At 34.9% G+C, this 15933-nt stretch overlaps 1 protein-coding gene across 5 annotated transcripts in view; it reads right to left on the bottom strand.

Moving 5' to 3' along the window:
• Positions 1-15933, bottom strand: part of LOC126275866 (beta-1,4-glucuronyltransferase 1-like) — a 94982-nt gene that overhangs the window by 13665 nt on the left and 65384 nt on the right. For all 5 annotated transcript variants that reach the window (XM_049977234.1, XM_049977235.1, XM_049977237.1 and 2 more), the window contains exon 3: positions 1755-2093. In XM_049977234.1, coding sequence (XP_049833191.1) covers positions 1755-2093 — 339 coding nt within the window. The remainder of the gene's footprint in view (positions 1-1754; positions 2094-15933) is intronic.

The raw sequence follows: 15933 nt of genomic DNA, 5'->3' as shown, positions 1-15933 counted from the left end.
CTTGCAAAGATCTTAATAATCCTGACAGAATTTTGTCTACTTCTGGGGTACTAAAAAGAAATAAAACAAATTTTATGTATTACTGCAATGCAAACAAAATGTGAGCAGCATGCAGACTGAATGGTTTTTATAAACATCCATCACAAATAACATCAAAAATTGAACAGGTAGAAAACAGAATATTTCTCATAACAACTAATACACAAGAATCACAGCAAGAAATCAAGTTTCTAAAATCAAAACAATCATCTGGTATAGATAACATACCAGATTTTGTTGTAAAAAATGTGTAGACTTAATTTCTGAACCACTGATGTATCTTGTAAACCTATTCTTCTCAACTGGCAGCTTTCCAACATATTGTCAAACTATAGACCAGTTTCTCTACTGTCTGTGTTTTCTATAAATCTAGAGAAACTCTTTTATAAAAGACTGTCAAATTTCATAAATAAATATAATGTACTAATGGCATCCCAACATAGTTTTAGGATAAATCACTCTACTGAAAACAGCAATCTTTTCTTTTCTGTATGAAACTCTATAGGCCCCAGATAGGCAGGAACATACATCAAGTATATTCCTAGACTTGTCATAAGTGTTTGATAACATCAATCATGATAAATTACTAGGTAATAGTCAGAACTGGAGTATTAGGAGAGTAGTGAATAACTGGATTAAATCATACCTCCATGAAAGAAAACAGCTCATAGAGATAACACACGAAGAAAACGAGACAGTCAAAACTCATCAGTCAGATTTATTAGTGATCAAACATGGAGTTCCCCAAGGTTCCAAATTGGGTCCAATTCTGTTCTTACTAAATGTAAATGAGTATATATAAACTGTAAAAACAGTAAGCTATATCAGTTTGCAGATGACACCAGCATCTTAATTATGGGAAGTAGCAAAGAAACGAAGTACTTTGGTGCAAACAGTTTCATTATAAATCTGGAAAAACTGTTGCAATAAATATTTTCACTAGGACACCAGCTAATACTTCTGTAGAAAGAAGTGGACAAAAAATTGAAATAACAGGGAGTGCAAAATTTCTCATTATATGGATTCAGCAAAACATGAAGTGGGATACACACATGGACTATGTGAACAAAAAACTGAACAAAACATGCTTTGTAATGGGAGTAATAAAAAACTGTATATCACATGATAATCCCAGGATCATAAATTTTGCTTATTTTCATACAATATTGAAATATGGTGTAGTGCTTTGGGGAAATTGTGGAGCAAGTCAGACATCATTTAGATTGCAGAAAAAGATTATTAGGTTAATGGAAGCCATTATTTAGGAAAAATAAAATACTGCCACTTCCATGTACTTGTATACTCCACCCTGGCATAAAAGTGTATAATACACTACCCAAATCCACAAAATAATAATGGACTTAAACAAACCAAATCAACTGTGAAGGGTTATTTGGTTGAGCACTGTTTCTATACTGTAAGGGAATACCTAGAAAAACAAAACTTCTTCATCAATTAAGATTGTTTTTGTAAAATGTGTAGAGTAAGAAAATATTGCATAATTTTATCTTTTGTTAAAATGATGTCTGAAAAAAGAAAAAAAAAACAAGGAATGTGTATTGCAATTAATGAATGGTCCAATATCTTTTGTACACTGTACAGTCCTAGCTTCACAGGACCTATAAATAAGTAAATAAAATCACAACTGATATTCCATGAGAGTTTCTGTACATTACTGAACAGCAATAACTATAATAAAAATTACTTTAACATACCTGGCTGTTAATATCTGAGAAACATTTTCTTAAATAGGAAATGTATGCTTCTGCTATCTGGTAATCTAAGTCAGGGGCAAATATGCTCACAGATATGGGACCACACCAGTGGGTAACTACATCAGCAAGCCAATGTAAATGTTCCACGGATGTCTGTGTTGCAAGGCAGAGAGGTTGCCCTGTCATATTTTGCCAATTACTTGCAATCATAGCAAATGTATGAACTTGGTATTTTTGCGAGGCATCTCTCTGTCCTAGCCACGGAGTAAAAATAAATGTGTAATATTCATCCTTCTGACCACTATCATTTTCTTCCTTTGTCATATTGTAGGCAGTCACCTGTGAAATGTGTAATAATAAATTAAAACACTAATAACTGAAAAATATGATCAAATATTTCAGTAATAATTTAACTGAACTGAGTAACCAGAGATTCCGATGATGGACCAAGTAATCACTACAGACCATAGTCAACAAATTCATTGACCAAATGGACTATTACAACAAGGCTAACTGCTGGTTGATTTTTTTAACTTCATACAGCATACAAAACTTTGAATGAAGTTAATATCTGTCTATTATTAACAGTTAGTCATAACCATTTCTCAGTTAGTGATCAAGCAAAGTTGCCAGTGTCTTTGCCCCTTCTCTTATAACTAACAGTAACATCTGTTTGTCAAAATTTAGTATCAAAGAAGGTAAATGATTGTTACAAACAAAGTATGTATACAAGGTCAGTCACGTAAAACATGAAACCCCTTTTATTTTGTGTGACTCAAGATACTGAAATAAAGTTTTCAGCAATTGATTGTGCATTGAGGGGCATGTAATTTTGTTGTATGTTTAATTTTCATAACTCTTGTATCAATGAAGATACTGAGGGATCAATAAACTATTTTACTTTTACTGGCACTTGAAAGCTCTTGAAAAGGCAAGTACAGTGTTGGTATTGAAACATTTTGCAAAATTATCCCAGAACTGTGCTAAAATTGAAAGGTATACAAGCTGGCATCAGCTGATGTAGTGTAAACAGTGCTGAGTGGTCATTTTTATGCCAGGCTCCATTGTTATATCTAGAAAAATGGTAGGCCTGCACAACTAAGATAAAACATATTTCCTCATGACCCTAATTTATATGGGATAGACACAGAATCAGATATAACTGTTGTAAATGGAAATATATGATAATTTCTAGGCTAACAGAAGCAGCTTAAGAAATATTTAGCATTTATGTAGGGAAATACAGGTAATATAAAGTATTTATTATCCAACAGTGATTCAAATTTCCCATCAAGCCTGAGTATTACTAAGCAGAATACATAACAAATACTTGGGCTCCAGGCAACAGCTGCAGCTTGCACCTGCATGAGATGCAGCAGCTTTGGGAAGCAAATGAGGTAGCACCACTCTCTGACAAGAGGTTACCATGAAATACCACAACCTGACCATTGCTAACCAGTCTCTCACTAGTATCTGAAGCCTTAGTTAAGTGCCATTTTGACCTTGCCAGATTTGTGTTTGTAATTTGATTGGTCTCTGGATTGTTGTATACGCTGAAGATTACTTTGCTATGCACTGTACTGGTCTTGGTTATTCATTAACTTCATAATTTCAGCTGTAACTTATCTCTGTAACCACATGCTTTGTTCCTCCGGTCTCTACATTACCACCAGTGCGAGTTACCATAAACTGTGTTCTAAGAGTAGGATACAGAACAAAATACAGGGTTAACATTAATAAAACTGACTAACTGCAGGGACAGATTCCTGACTGGAAATTGAGGAAGTAAGGTTCTGTGAACACATGTCCAGAAATGCATTGTTGCCACAGTGGGTGGTACTCATGAATAAAAGTTTCTCTGAGCATGTGTCATGTGTTCCTTGTGTGTTGCAGGCTGTGTGATTGACACAGCATACTGTAAGTGGCTAAATGGTCCAGTATTCATGTTGGAAGCAAGTTGAGATAGTGTCTGTGTATGACCAAGCAGATGGAAAGGTTGAGATGCAGCCTGGCTATATCAAAACCAGTACCCTCACAGACACTGACCAAATCACACATCATGTTAAGCTCCTTTTAGGCATTTGTGTGATCATGAGTCCTTTCAGACAGATAAAAATGCAGAAAGATGGTGGACTGTGCATACAACAAATTTGGAGGACCGGGTTTTACAGGATATTGAGACAAACCCTAGTCCAAGCTCCAGGCAAGTGGCCTGCCTACATGGTGTAACTCGTAATAACACAAACATCCAAGAAGGGCTTGAAATGTTGTGTGATGTCTGTGAGGGTACTTGTTTTGGTACACCCATGGTTGGTATATGTTAGGCTATATGTTTTGGCAGAGCCATACTGCCTCTCGACCGTTTCCATCTGCTTGGTTGTACATAAACACCATCTCAGCTTGCTACTGACCCAAATACTGGACCATTCTGCTGCATATAGTGTGCTGCGTTAATCACAAGTCTGAAACACACAAGGAACACATGACACATGGCAAGAGCATCTTTCATTTGCCAGTGCCATCTATCGTGACAATGATTCATTTCTGGACACATGTTCATAGGATCTTTCTTCCTCAATTGTCAGTCGGGAATCCACCCTTGCAGCTTGTTGGTTTTATTAATGTTCTACATTACTCCGCAAGCCACCCAACAGTGTGTGGCAGAGGGCACTTTACGTGCCACTGTCATTACCTCCCTTTTCTGTTCCAGTCGCGTATGGTTTGCGGGGAAGAACAACTGTCTGAAAGCCTCCGTGCGAGCTCGAATCTCTCTAATTTTCCATTCATGATCTCCTCGGGAGGTATAAGTAGGGGGAAGCAATATATTCGATACCTCATCCAAAAATACATCCTCTCGAAATCTGGCGAGCAAGCTTCACCACGATGCAGAGCGCCTCTCTTGCAGGGTCTGTCACTTGAGTTGCTAAACATCTCCATAATGCTATCACGGTTACCAAATAACCCTGTGATGAAACACGCCACTCTTCTTTGGATCTTCTATACCTCCTCCGTCAACCCAATCTGGTACAGATCCCACACTGATGAGCAATACTCAAGTATAGGTCGAACGAGTGTTTTGTAAGCTACCTCCTTTGTTGATGGACTACATTTTTGAAGGACTCTCCCAGTGAATCTCAACCTGGTACTGGCCTTACCAACAATTAATTTTATATGATCATTCCACTTCAAATCGTTCCACATGCATACTCACAGATATTTTACAGAAGTGACTGCTATCAGTGTTTGTTCCGCTATCATATAGTCATACAATACAGGATCCTTCTTTCTATGTTCACCATGTATGCTAAAATCAGGATGGAACAATAAGAATAAAAGCCCAAGAATCAAGTGCTCCGATTAAAAATGGTTTATAACAGAGATGCAGTCTTTCACCTCTATTGTTCAGCATATAGATAAAAAAGCAATGGCAGAAACAAAAGAAAAGGTCAGCAGTGGGAATAAATTTCATGTTGAAAGGATGCATATGGTGAGATTCATAGATGGCATTGCTGTCCAAAGTGAAAGTGAAAGTGAAGAAGAATCACAGTAATGGCAGAATGGTGTAATGAGTAAATAATATGGACTGAGGATAAACCAAAGAAAGACAAAAGTAATAAGGAGTAGCAGAAGTGGGATTAGTGATAAACTTAACATCAGGAATGGCAACCATAAAGTAGATGAAGTGAAGAAACTCTTCTAATTTGGAAGCAAAATAACACAAGAGATGAAGCAAGGTGGACATAAAAAGACTAGTACAAGCAAACTGGGCATTACAAGCCAAAAGAAGTCCACTGGTATCAAACATATGCCTTAATTTGCAGAATATATTTCAGAGAATGTTTATTTGTAGTGCAACATTGTATGGAATTGAATCATTGGATGTTGGAAAACTGTAAAAGAAGATGGTGATAACATCACAATTGCCTCTTTCAATACACTTAACCTTTCAATTTAGCATGTTTCTCTGATATGTTTGTGAAAGGTTTCAACACCAATATTAATAATTGGTATATAATTGTACTCATTTTTCCAAGAGCTTTTTAATCCATTAAAAAATTATCATTCCATGAAAAAAAAGAAAAGCACTCTTGTTTCAATATCTTGGGTGGTACAAAAGTTAAGAGGATGAAATATATATAAAAAAATGATGTGCTCCTCTGAATAGTATCAGGTATTGACACTTTAACCCTTCATGAAATAAAAGGGGTGTTACAGCTTACATTATTCACCTTTTATATATGTTTAATTGATTATATAGCAGAAGTTGTACCACTCTTAAGAGATGGAAGGACTTAAATCTCAGTTCCCAGAAATCAAGTTGTAATTAAAGCCGCTTAATGACAGAGAAGTTTTGACTGGCAAACAAGCAAATCACATTAATAATCAGGGAAGGAAATAGGAGTAATTCACTGAATTACAGACCCATATCACTTATGTTGATGTGTGGTAGGATTTTGAAACATATAGTGAACATAAACATTATGAGTTACCTCAAAGAAAATGATTTATCGACAGACAGCCAACATGGATTTAGAAAATATCTTTGTGAAGACAACTAGCTCTTTATTGTCATGAAGTAATGAGTGCTGTTGACAGGGGATGTCAAATTGACTCCATATTCTTAGATTTTCAAAAGGTTACTGACACCGTTATTCTCTAAGTGACTTCTAATCAGACCGTGTGTCTATGGAGTACTGTCCTACTTGTGTGACTGGATTCATGATTTCCTATCAGCCAGGCCATAGCTTGTAGTAACTGATGGAAAGTCATCAATAAAATGGAGATAATAAATATGTGGCATTCCCCAAGAAGTGTTATATGCCTTCTGCTGTTTCTGATCCACACAAACAGCATAGGAGACAATCTGAGCAGCCCACTTAGATTGTATGCAGGGGATGCTGTCATTTACCATCTTATAAAGTTATCAGATGATCAAAATGAACTGCAAAGTGATTTAGACAAGATATCTGTATGATGTAAAAACTGGCAATTGACTCTAAATAATGAAAAGTGTGAAGTCATCCATGTGAGTACCAGAAGGAATCCGCTAAATTTCGGTTACATGATATATCACACAAATCTAAAGACTGTCAACTAAATACTTAGGGATTACAATTAAAAATAACTTAAACTTGAATGATCTCAAAGGTAATGTTGTGGGACAAGAAACCAGGTTGTGATTAATTGGAAGAACTCTTAGAAACTGGAACAGGACTGCTAAAGAGACTGCTTACACTAGATTTGTCACCCTCTTCTTGAGTATTACTGTGCAGTTAGGTACATCAGTTAGAATTGAGGGAGGACATTGAAAAAGTCCAAAGAAAGGCAGCTCATTTTGTATTATTATGAAATAGGAGAGACAGTGCCACAGATATGAAACACAAGTTGGGGTGGCAGTAATTAAAACAAAGATGTTTGTATTGTCGCAGGGTCTCCTCATGAAATTGCATCACTAACATTCTCCTCAGAGTGTGGACATATTTTGTTGGCATCCAACTACATATGGAGGAATGATCATCATAAAAGCACTCTGGCCGCGCAGGATTAGCCAAGCAGTCTAAGGCGCTGCACTCATGGACAGTGCGGCTGGTCCCGGCGGATGTTCAAGTCCTCCCTCGGGCATGGGTGTGTGTGTTTGTCCTTAGGATAATTTAGGTTAAGTAGTGTGTAAGATTAGGGACTGATGACCTTAGCAGTTAAGTCCCATAAGATTTCACACACATTTGAACAAAGCACTCTGGCAGACACTTAACTGTGAATTGCAGAGTAATCATGCAGATGTAGATGTAGAGATGTGCTCTTTGATAATATCAAGGATTGGTTTGTCAAAAATAAAATAAAAATGAATGAAGAAAAAACACATCAACCGAAATGTAACCTCAGTGATGTTGGATGTCAGGATAATAGGGAGGGTATCAAACTGCTGAACTTCATGACTGGCAGTAAAGCAATGAATTGGCACACAGCATACATGTGCTCCAAGTTCTTCTGTGTAATATACCTTCTGGGGAGACTAAGGATGTATTAAGTGTGATCAGTACCACATAACAGTGTATTATACAGTATTTCATAGTCTGCTGTTATGGAGTGACTTTTACTGGTTGCAAGGACATCTTATTGCTACAAAAAAGCTGGTAGGATCAAGCAAAGTACTGGAGCACTGCAGGCCTGTATTTGCCAGTTAGGAATAATGATCATTTGCAGCGAGTATGGTTTTTCTGCCTTGCCAGTGTAAAATAAAATCAAGAAATGTGCAGCATGAGGCTTCTACAAAATTATGTGTTAGCTTACTATAGGTTTTGATATCTTGAACCATTCATGAAAGGATGTAATGAAAAAATGAATTCAAGATAGAGAAACTGTGACTGGTGAACAAGCACTAAATAGAACTATTACATGAATAATCTTTAACTACGCAGGAGGATGACAAGACATTGTTATTATGCACTACAGGTATTAGCACACAGATATCTTGTAAAACCATTATATTGTGACCATCTTCTGTAATTTGGTAGGGTGTTGCAGTTGTCCCTTTTTATCACTAACCCCTGCTCTGAGTCCTTTAAGTAATCATTAACTGTGTAGTATGCTTTACTTATGAAGTATTGTATGTATTAGCTACCTTTGTACGTAGGTATTTTAGTAACATTTTTCGTCTCTCTGGGCAATTTATTATACAATTTTATTGCATGATAGAAAATGCTTGTTCCCTGCAGTTGTATTATGCTATTACTTCTTATCATTCACTTATTTTACAATTTTAAAATATTCCTTTTCTGTCTTCTTCAGTCTTTCTTCAATTCTTAACAACTTGAAAAAATATATTTCCTTTCTCAATTGTGTTTCTTAACAAAATCTTCTCATAATCTTCCTCCTCGCTTTTATCTTATCTATGAGATGCAGCTATAAAACAACGGGACTGTTGCTGTAAAACATTTTCTTTCAAAAACAAGAAAACTAGCCATTCATACAATTTTTGTTTGAATGCTTGTTCAGGTAGTTCTTGTACATATTGTGGAAGCTTACTAAATAATTTGTACCCCATCAGTTCATAGCTGTTAAGTGGATTTGACAGTCTATGGTAAGAAGTATAAATGCATCTGCTCCTTCTCGTGTTGTAGAAATGTATATTTTCTCTAGGTTTTGCTTTCAATAACTTCTTTTTTGTGTGGAGTAAAGCCATATGTTAGGATGCTTTGAAAAAATGCAAAATACAACATTCTGACATAATTTTGAGTGCACAGTCCATAAGTCACCATAGAAAATACATCACTCTAGACCATTTACCACTAGTATATTGTACGTGTTGACCCCAGGATAATTTTTCATCCATATGTACGCCTAAAAACTTAACACAACAAGTGACAGAGGCTTGTCTTTTAAACTAAAAACATCTGCTGAATTTTGTTATCATTCAGTAGGAAGCCATTTGCTTTAAACCAGTAGGATGCTTGAGCCATTTTCTCTGCAACACAAACTTTGAGGCTACTAAAATCATTACTACAATGAAGGAAAGTTGTATCATGTGCATATAGTACTATCGTGGACTCGATGAATGATGGCAGATCATTAATCATTATTAGTTCATTATTAGTTCATCCCAGAAGTGTTCTTCAGATTAAAACAAAAGGGAGGCAGAGACAAATAAAGGTAAGAGATGAATCAGATATGCCAAGCAGAAACTCCAAGCTTGTAACTGTCCATCAAAATGTGCAGTCATTGTGAAACAAAATTAATGAGCTAGAAGTATTACTATCTGATCAGTTAAAATAACAAGTGGCCACTGGTATAGATAGTGTAGACATTTCAGGATTTAAGCTAGCTTCCTACTTCTGCAGAGTAGATATGGATGGAGGAAGAGTTGCCACATTTATTAAAAACTGCTATAAATTCAAGAACATTGACATTAATAAATTATGTTTAGAGCAGCATCTAGAAGCATGTGCAACAGAAGTAGAGGTCCATAACAGATCCTATATAATAGTAACTATTTACCGAGCACCTGCAGGAAATTATAATATATTCATAAATCATCTAGAAGCTCTACTGGTTATTTAACAGAAAGAAACAAAGAACTTTTGATTGCTGGTGACTTTAATACAGATTTTATAATGCAATCTTTGAGTAAACATTTACTGCAGTTAGTAATGTTGTCTTTCAATCTAACTCACACTGTAAACTTTCCAACTAGGATCACAAAATTCTCAAGGACAGCCAATGATGGTATTTTATAGACAAACCAAAGGAACAAAATCATATCATAAAACATGTAATAAATTGACTATCAGATCATGACATGCAGCTCCTTGTTTTAGATGTAAATTCTAAGCAGATTATCATGACTGCTAAATCTGAGTACAGGAGAGTAGTCAATCAACCAAAAATTGAGTGTTTTAGAAAAATGCTCAAAGATATGAACCGGAAAAATGTTTATAGTGCTCATGACATGAATGAAAAATATAACACATTCATGAACAATGTCAGTATTACGTTTGAAATTTGTTTTCCTCTAAAAGTTACTCGAATTAAACAGAAGTCTATAATAAAACCATAGATTACACAAGAAAAAGAGATTTCCCGTAAGACAAAAAGGAAAATGTATCTGTCGAGCAAGAATAGCTCCAATGCTGATGATTTAGCTAAATACAAGGAATACTGTAAAATATTAAAAAAAGTAATTCAGACATCTAAACAAATGCACTACGAGAAGAAGACAGCAACGCCAGGGAACAAAATAAAAACAATATGGGATATAGTGAAAGAGGAGACCAGAAACCAGAAAGGAGCAGGAGCAAATAGCATTAAGGGTAGATGACACATTAGTAACCGATGGGCATAGTGTGGCAAATCTATTTAAAAAGTACTTTATATCCATTACTGATAGAATGGGATTGTCAGGATCAGTAAATAATGCCCTTGAATATCTGAAACTAGCCATTACAAATAGCTTCAGGTACATGAATATGTCACTTACTTCACCAAAAGAAATAACTTCCATAACAAAATCTTTAAAAACAGTGCATTCTAGTGGTTATGATGAAATATCAACAAAGTCAATTAAGGCATGTTGTTGTGAGTTTAGTACAATTCTAAGTTACTTGTGCAACCAGTCAATTATAACTGGGACATTTCCTGACTGGCTAAAATATGCAGATGTTAAGCCTCTATTCAAGAAAGGGGATAAAGAGACACCATCAAACTACAGACCAATTTCAGTTTTTCCAGCATTCTCAAAAATTTTAGAATAAGTAAGATACAGGCAGCTTCTCAACCATCTGACCAAAAATAACATATTATCAAGAAAACACTATGGATTTCTGAAGGGTTCTGATATCAAGAAGGCTATTTACACCTACAGTGAAAATGTACTTAATTCATTAAATAACAAATTACAAGCAGCAAGTATTTTCTGTGATTTGTCAAAGGTATTTGATTGTGTGAACCACATCATCATCCTAAATAAATTAGAATTCTATGGTGTCATGGGCAGTGCTGCAAAATGGTTCAAGGCATACCTCGCTAACAGGAAACAAACAGTGTCAGTGCAAGGGACTAGTGAATCCATCTTAGGACCATTGCTTCTTCTTGTGTACATTTAATGATCTCTCATCAGTTACACTGCCAGAAGCAGAGTTCATTTTGTTTGCAGATGACACAAGTATTGCAATAAGTAGTATGTCGAGTGTAGTTCTAGAAAGATCTGCTAATGATATTTTCATGGATATTAATAAATGGTTTAAAGCCAACTCACTGACATTAAACTTTGAAAAGACTCACTATATGTAATTCAGAAGCTGTAAGAGGTTTCCACCCAGCATATGCATAAAGTATGAAGAAGAGCAGATAGAAGAGGTTGACAGTCTTAAATTCCTGGGATTACAATTTGATAATTAATTCAGTTGAGAGGAGCACACCACAAAACTGCAGAAACACCTTAACAAATCTGTATTTGCAATTCAAGTGTTAGCTGACATAGGCAACATAAAAATGAAAAAGGTTGCATACTTTGCCTAATTTCATTCCATAATGTCATATGGTAAAATATTTTAGGGTAACTCTTCAAGACAAACAAAAGTTTTCAAAGTCCAAAAGTGTGTAATATGTATTATTTGTGGAGTAAATACACAGATGTCCTGTAGAAACCTCTTCAAAGAACTGGGTATACTAACTACTGCCTCTCAGTATATTTACTTCTTGATGAAATTTGTCCTAAATAATATATATCTTTTTCCAACAAACAGCTCAGTTCATACATACAATACCAGGAACAAAAATGATCTGCACAAGAACTTAAAAGCACTTACTTTAGTTCAAAAAGGGGTACACAACTCAGGAACACACATCTTCAATAATTTGCCAGCAAACATAAAAAATTTAGTTACAAATAAAGATCAGTTTAAAAGGAGCCTGAAAGACTTACTAGTGGCCAACTCCTTCTATTTCATTGATGAATTTTTTAACAGAAACAAATGATGTATTGTATATATTCATACTATTAGTACTGTTATTCCAGCTTTAAAAAAAATAAAAATAAAAAAATTGACATGTTCCACATCCATGAGTATTTCCTCAGCATGGATATATGGAATGAAAAACTAATCTAATCTAAGTATCTGTAATGTTTTTTAGTGAACATTGGCTAACTGATGAGATGGTAGCAATCACAAGTATACAGGATTATGTCATGACATCTCGTTTCTGTAGAAAAATATCTACACCTGGAGGAACATGTATATTTGTGAAAGACACTAGCAGCTATTGCTGCCTTTTTGAAATCTCTGCTGTAGAATTAACCTAAATAAAAACAATCATCATTTGCCTGTACAGAAGTCCAAACTCAAGCATAAAAATATTCTGTAAGTAACCTGACAGTATCAGGGACCTATACAAAACAGTTATAATAGGTGGAGACCTTAACATTGACTTTAACAAAGTTTCAAAAGATACAGATGATCTTATAGTTAATTGTGCAACTTACAACCCGCACCAAATAATAAATTCCCCTACCAGAGTTACAAGTATATCAAGCACCATTATTGATATGATATTGATAAACAAGGAAAGCCACGAATATGCAGCTAGAAACTTCAACACAGGTTTCAGTGAGCAATATGCACAGCTTCTTGAAATACCTTCAATGCTGAAATTAATTAAACAAACAGAAACAATAAAATAGGAAGAACATTCAGCCATCAAAACATTGAATACTTTAGGAATTTACTAAAGAAGGAAACATGGACTGAAAAGTACAGGTATGAAAACAAAGATGAGAAGTTAAACATATTTATGGATATATTTACACATTATTTTAACATGTCATTTCCAACTTAACATGTCATTTCCAGCTAAATATCAGAAAATCAAGTGTAGTAGGGTTAACAGAAAAGACTGATGGTTGACAACAGGTATAAAAAATTCATGTGCTGAAAAACGAAGATTATATGGGATCTCCAAGTCTTCCGTAGTATCCAGTGAATTCCTTGCATATTTCAAGAATTATAAAATGATACTTAAAAAAGTGATCAAAGAAGCTATAGTAATGGCAAATGACTACTATATAAATAATGCCAATAACAAAATGAAAGGTGTGTGGAGTAGAATGAAACAGCAAACTGACAATGTTTCACCTCAAAATTCCAATATTAAATTGAAATGCAATGGCAAAAAAATTAATGATCCTAAAGAAATAGCAAATGTGTTCACTACTTATTTTAGCAATATAATTGAGCAATTAATCACTGATATTAAACCTTGCAATACAAACTGCCCAGTATCATCTGTAAATACCAACATAAATCCTACTTCACTGTTTCTCTTTTGAACAAACCAGAAAGAAGTCCTGTCAGTTATCAGAACTTTAAAAGTGAATCATTCCACTGGAATAGATGGCATCCCAGACAGCCTTATTAAAAAAATGTGGAGATCTCATTAGTGAACCATTAGCTCACCTTTATAATAGTTCCTTTCAAACTGGAATTCTCCCATCGTGCCTAAAACAACTAAGCTCAAACCACTATCCAAAAAAGGTAAAAAGAATGAAGTTACTAACTACAGGCCCCATTGCTCTACTGTCTGTATTCTCAAAAATTATAGAAAAAATGTTTTCAAAGAAGAGTAGCAGATTTTCTTGAAGAGCACAAAATACTATCCACAGCACAACATGGTTTCAGGAAAGGTCAATCAACCGATACAGTAATTTTTGAACTATTAAGTGATGTACTTCAGAGACTAGATAGTGGCAAAAATGTTTTATTTATTTATTTCATTGGAATATCTCTAGATCTCTCTAAGGCTTTTGATATCATAGATCACACAAAAGTATTGCCTAAGCTTGACAACATGGGGACTAGAGGAACATCTAACAAATGGATAAAGTCATACCTAAGGGGTTGAAAACACGTGGTTGAAATGCAATTTCAAAATTTCATCAGACTCACTCAACACTATTCAAATTATGAAACCATTAAATATGGGGTGCCATAAGGCTCAGTTCTGGGACCTCTTCTATTTCTGTTATAGGTGAATGACCTAAACACATTCTGTGGGAACGTCATCCAGTTTGCTGACAATACAAGTGTGCTAGTGAGTAGGAAAGAAATGGCAATGCTTCATAAGTCTACAACAGAGACACTGAACAATACTAAAAACTGGTTCAATCACAACAAATTTGTAATAAATGCAAATAAGACAGTGGCACTAAATTGCTTTAATGTGAAAAAAGGCGAGCACACTGTTCATATTCACATATCTGACAAAGACCATCAGAATGTAGACAACATTAAGTGCTTAGGAGTATGGCTCCAAGATAATCATAAATGGAAGATGCATATTGAGAAAGTTTGTAAGAAATTAAGCACTACATGCTACTAAATGAGAATATTAGAGGGATGGTGCAACAAAGATTCTCTGAAAACTGTGTATTATGTCTATATATACTCACAACTGAAACATGGAATTATTTTCTGAGGTAAATCTTCTCTTAGCCAAAAGCTCTTTAGGCAACAAAAAAGAATTATAAGAATAATGGAAGGTGTAAAATGGAACAAAACCTGTAGACCACTCTTTAAAAGGCTAGAAATCCTCCCACTTCCATGTATATATGTGTATGAGATAACTGTGTTTGTGAAAAAATATTCAATGGAAAATCCCTCTCTCTCCCAGAAAAATGAAAATATCCACTCCTATAACACCAGACAAAAAGGCAACTTTCATCTAGAGCCCACAACACCACCTGGAATAAAAAAGGAACACTGTATTTTGGGAAAGTTATTTATAATAAACTTCCCCTACAAATTAAATCAGTCAGTAAATGACCTGGCAAATTTCAAGTCAACTGATAAGGCATATTTGACTCATCACCGCTTCTACAGCCTCCACGAGTTCATTCATAAAATTCACTAACGATTTATGTCTTTGCCTTGGTGATGTATCACATAAATGTTTCTAGAACTTTAATGATTGCCCATGTAAATGTTACTGTAATACAAATATTAATCTGACAGTACAGTACATGCTCTTTCTGCTTTAAAATATCTACTCTTTATTTTTGTCCAATATTTGCTCTGTATATTGTAACTCAGTGATCAGTTAAATGGAGAAATAATGACATTAATGCAAATTTAATACTATATTAATACTGTATGATTACCAGGACCAATAATGCTCTACTTTACTCTACTGGACTTTTGTTTACCTACACAAAGAGGTTGCTTGCGCTCCTGTAGGTATGATTTTAATAATTTAAGACTGTTACTTTGAATGCCACAGTACTCCATTTTTTCAAGGAGTATTTTATTCTCTACACAGTCAAAAGCTGTACTTAGATCACAAAAGGTGACTTGAGCAAATCCTTTATTCTCAAACACTTGATGTATATGTATGACTACTGCGTCTATAGCATCAACAGTTGACAAGTTTTTCCTAAAACCATACTGTGATTCGCTGATTATTCCTGCATTTTCGAAGTACATGGATATGGTATATTACACATTCAAACAGTTTAGAGAGAGCTGGGACCATGGAAATTGTTCTGTAACATGAAGGTGAGTCAATATCTCCTTTTTTATATATTGGGACTACCCTAGACACTTCTAGCTCATTAGGAAAATATCCCTTATATATACACTTATTTATGCAGTATGTTAAAGGATACACAATATAATCTATTACTTTTTTAGAA

The sequence above is a fragment of the Schistocerca gregaria genome, chromosome 1 (genome assembly GCF_023897955.1).
Source record: "Schistocerca gregaria isolate iqSchGreg1 chromosome 1, iqSchGreg1.2, whole genome shotgun sequence".
Taxonomy (NCBI): domain Eukaryota; kingdom Metazoa; phylum Arthropoda; class Insecta; order Orthoptera; family Acrididae; genus Schistocerca; species Schistocerca gregaria.
This window is presented reverse-complemented; position numbering and strand designations above follow the sequence as displayed.